Source organism: Triticum dicoccoides, chromosome 2A, assembly GCF_002162155.2.
Source record: "Triticum dicoccoides isolate Atlit2015 ecotype Zavitan chromosome 2A, WEW_v2.0, whole genome shotgun sequence".
Taxonomy (NCBI): domain Eukaryota; kingdom Viridiplantae; phylum Streptophyta; class Magnoliopsida; order Poales; family Poaceae; genus Triticum; species Triticum dicoccoides.
The window spans coordinates 716,983,087-716,989,086 of NC_041382.1; the positions used below are offsets into that span (position 1 = coordinate 716,983,087).

Genomic DNA, 6,000 nt, shown 5'->3' on the forward strand with positions numbered 1-6,000 from the left:
TGCAATATATTGATGCAACTATCATTTCCATAATTTTATAGTATCAATCTTATATATGTCTATAACATACACCCTATTCTGTTTACATAAATTATAGCCTTTTAATTAACTTGAACATGAGTGGGTCAAGCCATTTTCGAAAGTAAACATGCTATTTTTTTATTGGCCCAAAATCCACTCAAAACCATTACGGTTAAATGCGAGCCAACTCTAAAGCCCGACCTCTTATTCGAGTCAAACAGAGCTTACTTGTTTGATAACACCAGCTTAGCCTAGATCACCAGGACTTGACCGTTTTGCACCCCGAAGCCCTAACTAGGTGTACACGTGACACCGGGAGCCCGAAGGCAGCACGTACGTACGTACGTACGTAGTTCCCGGAACGATTCTCCTACTCCGACTTGGTATCCTAGTAGTATATTAATCGGTTCTCCTTGAGGAAATAGCTTACAAATATGGCCATGTTTCTTCCAAGCTTTCAATATATATATATATACGTATATATATTAGCGCTGCAAGTGTGGGTGTGGTGGCTAGGGACTCCTCTGGAAATGTTATTGTCTCCTCTTGGGATTTCATTGGATGTTGTAAAAGCGCGGAGGAAGCGGAATTTCGGGCTTGCATTGCTGGTCTCTATATAGGTATTACGCTTCACAATCCTATAATTTTAGAGACTGACTGTGTGCTTGTTGCTGTGTCTCTTGCAAAGGAAAATTTTGACAGGTCAGCGCTATTTGATTTGAAGAAGGAAGCAATGAGTATCTCCAAGATGCTACCTATGGTCAAAATTTCAAAGATTAACCGGTCAGCCAATGTGGTGGCTCATCTTATTGCTAAGTATAGTTTTGATAATAGGTCAGACGGTATTCTTGTTAATGATGTTCCAGCCTGTGTGATGAATTTTGTAATGAGTGATTGTAATAACTCTGTTGGTTAATTAATATATGAGGTGGTTTTCAAAATATATATACGTAAACGAGAATACCGTTGCCCTTGTCGTCCGCCGACTTTGCCATGGGAAACATCATCTCTTTCTGGGGAGAGGGGGGGTCGATGTGCCTAACGGAGGCCGCCACCGGCGCACACAATTTCAAAGTGACAAACTACTCGCAGCTCGACGGCATGGGCGCCCTCAACCATGTAAGCTCCAAGACGTTCAGCGTCGGCGGCTATAACTGGTGCATCGATTTCTACCCTGACACATACGTTGACCACGCGTTTGCCCAACTCTCTCTCAAAGGAAGGGTGGAGCAACCAGGCGTGAAGGTGAAGTTCACGCTTAGTTTTCTGGGGAGCGATGGAAAGGCGTACAAAGGCACAGAGCCTGTGGCGGCAACACGAGCTATTCTGTTCAAGGATGGTGGTGGGACTTTTCGTGGTTGGGAAGATCCGCTGACTATTGAGAAGTGCAAGTTGCAGGACGACGACTGCTTCACCATCAGGTGTGATCTAACTGTCCTGAAAAACAGGGTTGCATAATGATGTGCCCAGCAGCAGACCGAGTCGACTGGAGTGATGGTCTAGTTAGATGCTTTCCAATTTGCATGTAGAACATGGCTTTATGAACTTTTATAATCTTATGAATTCAATCTGTCTATATTTCTTTCGGATCGCTACTTTTGTATCCTATAGTTTAGGGCATCTCGACCTTTAAACTGCCCGCATCCGTCCCAAAAACGCGGTTCGGATGTGTTATGGCATCCAATGCAATACCCCATTCGTTCGTGGACCGGTCCAGACGTCAACAACCTCTTGGTCCCAACCAAAACCCTCTTCCTCACTCGTGTCCTTTCCCACGTGAAACAGTTGCCACGCATTCATGCAGCTCGAGAGCACCATCGTCGCATTCATGCCGGCTCAGAGCGGACACAACCTCTCATTGAGCCGACATTGAAGCGTCACACCGGCCAAGAGCGCCGCCTGTGCCACACCCCGTTGTACGCGCCTTCTCACAGCAAATCGTCTTTTAGCTACACCGGAATTGATTCCAAAATAAATTAGCAGAGCATGAGTCTATTTTGTAGCTCAGGTCGAAAATGAGCCGAGTTTGTGCCAATGTTAGCTCTCGCGTGATTTTGGTCGGACATAGCATACACTAGTAGAACATATATGACCTATGCTTTGCAATATATTGATGTTTTTGTTGTTGATTGTGTGTGTTTTTTCTCTCTCCGCTGTACTCCATGTTCCTTGATATTTATCACATTATTAATATGCTTTGGTTTTTTTTTGCGGGTAGAAATTTGTATTACTCAAAGCATCAAGTCCTTACAATCCATCGCTGCCAAGTCCAAAGCATCTGGAGGTCCCGAACCAAGCCAAGTCATGGTTCTACCCTCGCTACGAGCAAAATATGCTAAACTATAACTAACTTTATTTTGGCTTCGATTAACATGAGTAATACAAAAATCACGAAGGGACAAAAGATTAATATGCTTTGGTTGTCTTTTCTTAGAAAAGAAATATATCTGTAGAACACCAGGTAATGCATTAGGCAAAAGCAATTCGACCCTTTTGTATAGAGAAAAATTCTGGCCATGTTTTCTTTTGGAGACAAAATTGCTGGCCCATCTGGAATGCAGGGAGACTAAGGACACACAATCGGTGGCCTGGTCCGTGGCAAGAATTTTCATGGCACGACCCTCTCGGCACGTCCGACCAAGGCGCGGGCGATGGCTCCTGGTTCTGACGGCATTGTCGTTGCCTTCCAATCCCAGCCGCGCCCGTACCCAACGTGAACTCTGTCTTTACAGAATTGCACCAGAGAATATATCAGGAAACCATCTTTGAAGGATTATATTCCATCTTCTCCATGCGTACGCGAACTGAACTCTTAACACTTTTGGCATAGGTACCCTGTTCCTGCTGAATACATAAGCGAGGCGTATGTCACGAACCTGCAGCGCCAGCCCGTTGCCCTTGGCTCGATCTCCCACCTTTTGCCATGGGAGACACCGTCGGCTCTTCTCCGGCTAAGCAGTGCGTGCCGGAGACGTGGTCGACGAGTTTTACGGAGGGCGACACCACGGCGCACAGTTTCCAGGTCACGGGCTTCTCTCTGCTCGACGGCGTGGGCGCCGGCAACTTGGTCTCGTCGAGCACGTTCAGAGTCGGCGACTGCGACTCGGACATCACCTTCTACCCAGATGGGTGAAAGGTGGACGGAGGTGCCCACGCCTGGGCCTTCTTGCGTCTGTGCAAAGGAGAACCAGGGTTGCCAAAAATGCTACACTTACGGCATTCTAGTACGGACTGGCTTCACGGACTGCCAGGGTTGCAGACCAGCTACACCCTGAGTTTATTGGGCAAGGACGGCCAAGTGTTTGAGCAAGTGTAGCCTAGAGCATGTCTTCAAATCCACAGGTACCTTTTGGGGCTATGAGCGCTTCGTCAAGAAGTCCAAGCTGCAACGGTTGGTATCCCGCAACGGCGACTGTGTGACGATCAGGTGTGTTTTGACTGTCAAGAGGAAGCATCGCACAGAAGAGGTGCGCGCCTTCACCATCCTAACCCCACCATCAAATCTGCACGAAGATTTTGGAAGGATGTTGAAGGACGAGGACGGCGTGGATGTAGCGTTCGTTGTGGGTGAGAAATTGTTCCGTGCTCATCAACACATTCTGGCGGCATGGTCGCCGGCCTTCAAGGCAGAGCTTTTGGACCCAATGACAAAGGAGGACCCTACAAAACCCGTCAATGTTCATGACATGACGTCCGACATCTTCGAGGCACTTCTTCATTTCATGTACACTGATACACTCCCACATGGTAGCGATCTTGAGAAAACCGGGATATTGTGGCGTTTGTTGGCTGTCGGAGATTGATATGGACTGGACAGGCTGGTGACGATTTGCGAAGGGAAGCTATGCCAAAACATAAGCGAGCAAACAGTTGCGACCACCCTAACTTTAGCAGAGCAGCATGATCGCGCGCGACTGAAAAATGCTTGCATCACATTTGTGTCGTCGCAGGATGTGCTCGATGTCGTCAAGGAAACCGATGGATTCAAGCACCTCATGAGAAGCTGTCCATGGGCCCTGGTGGATATCATAAAACAGAAGCTGTCTTCACCGGGGGTATGCGTAATTTATGCTAGAATTTTCTCTGAATAAATTTCTTTCATAACAAAAGATTGTCGCATTCAGTATCTGTTTTTATTTTCTGAGCCTCTCCCAAGATGGTTTGCACTATGAATTCTAAAAACAGCCATATACATCATCGTTTGCCGGGTTATTTTCATCTGGACAACATGGTTTGGACTTTGGACTTTGGGCTGAATTAGCATAGCATATATATCTGTTCTGTTTTCATGCGCTGATACTGGTACCCCAAGGGCGTATGATTAGAGTAGATGCCTAGATAGTTTTCTCAACCTGACCTCATTGTGCTTTACACAGTTTTCAATTTCTTTTTACAGTTTATTACAACTTTGCATACCTTGTTTCCTGTCTTTGGGTTTGCAATCAGGCTGCACGGAGCCAGCCGGGTAGGATCCCCAGATCACGCAACATGAAGCTGTGGTCCTCGCGAGTTCGCCGTGCAGTTTTGCCCTCCGTCTGCGTCCTGGCGCTGACCCCCTTTGTTGGCCTCTATTTTTACATGCACAACGGCCGTTGTTTTACATAGGATGGGAACGAGGCAAGCCGTGCTTGGCTCCTCGGGCTCCGCTCATACAGTCCTGTACGAAATTTGTATACGCTCAGCTCCGATGTATGATGAGTATGACTGGGCTGGAAGGGTGCCTCGACACTCGAATTAATATCATTAGGTGCCTTGTGGAATTCATATTGTAGATCTTTAGTATTGTAGATGATGATATTTTTAGTATAAATTTGATCAAACTTTGCAAAGTTTGACTTAAGGCAAATCTTACATACAAGATAAAAAGAAACAGGTGGAATATCTTTGTAATAAGCACCTGTTCGGCCACTCTCCGCGGAGCGGAGCCGGCGGAGCGCCTTTTTAGCAGCCGTAGGAATAAGACGGCCAGCATAGTTTTTTGTTGTTGTTAATTGTTTGTGTCTTTTCTGTCTCCGTCGTACTCTATGTTCCTTGATATTATCAGATTTATTAAGATGATTTGGGTGTCTTTTCTTAGAAAAAATATTTTTGTTGAACGGCAGGTATATGCATTAAGCAAGGGCAATTCAACCCTTGTATACAAAAAAATGTGAGAATTTTTTTTGCCAAGTTTTCTTTTCGAAACAAAATTGCTGGCCGCCTGGCCCATCTAATCCAGAGCTAAGCAAACGCAATCGAGGGCCTGATCCGTGGCAAAAAATTTGATTGCGAGATTTCGCAAAAAAAAAAAGAACTCATTGCGAGACCCGGTTGCTGACGGCACTGCCGCCTGCCGGTGCCTTCCAACACCAGCCGCTCTCGTACGGTACGTGAACTCTGTCCTTACAGAATTGCACCAGGGTAAATATCAGGAAACCCTCTTTTTTGGAGGATTATATTCCATCTATATGTCCGTGCGTACGCGACGTGAACTCTGAACACTTTTGGCATAATATATACATAAGCGACGCGTATGTCACGAACCTGCAGCACCAGCCCGTCGCCCTTCGCCCGATCTCCTACCTATTCCGATGGGAAACACCATCGGTTCTGCGTCTTCTTCGGTGAAGCAGGATGTGCCCGAGACGTGGTCGACGAGTTTTACGGAGGGCGACACCGCGGCGCACAATTTTGAGGTGACGGGCTTCTCGCTGCTAGACGGCATGGGCGCCGGCAACTTTGTCTCGTCGAGCACATTCTTCGTCGGCGGCTGCGAGTGGGACATCACGTTCTACCCCGACGGGTGGAAGGCGGGCGGTGGCGCCCACGCCTCCGCTTATCTGCGTCTATGCAATGGAGAACTAGGGTTGCAGACCAACTACACCCTGAGTTTATTGGGCAAGGATGGCCAAGTGTTTGTGCAACGGAGCATAGAACATACCTTCCAGTCCGCAGGTATTTTTTGGGGCTTCGAGCACTTTGTCCAGAAGTCCAAGCTGC

At 47.0% G+C, this 6,000-nt stretch overlaps 1 protein-coding gene and 1 pseudogene across 1 annotated transcript in view; both read left to right on the forward strand.

Moving 5' to 3' along the window:
- The first annotated feature begins 2,944 nt into the window (after positions 1-2,944).
- On the forward strand, positions 2,945-4,112 carry LOC119358180 (annotated as a pseudogene).
- A 1,479-nt stretch (positions 4,113-5,591) lies between these two features.
- The window catches only part of LOC119358182 (BTB/POZ and MATH domain-containing protein 3-like), a 21,584-nt gene continuing 21,175 nt past the window's right edge, over positions 5,592-6,000 (forward strand). The window contains exon 1 of the mRNA XM_037624850.1: positions 5,592-5,989. Coding sequence (XP_037480747.1) covers positions 5,592-5,989 — 398 coding nt within the window. The remainder of the gene's footprint in view (positions 5,990-6,000) is intronic.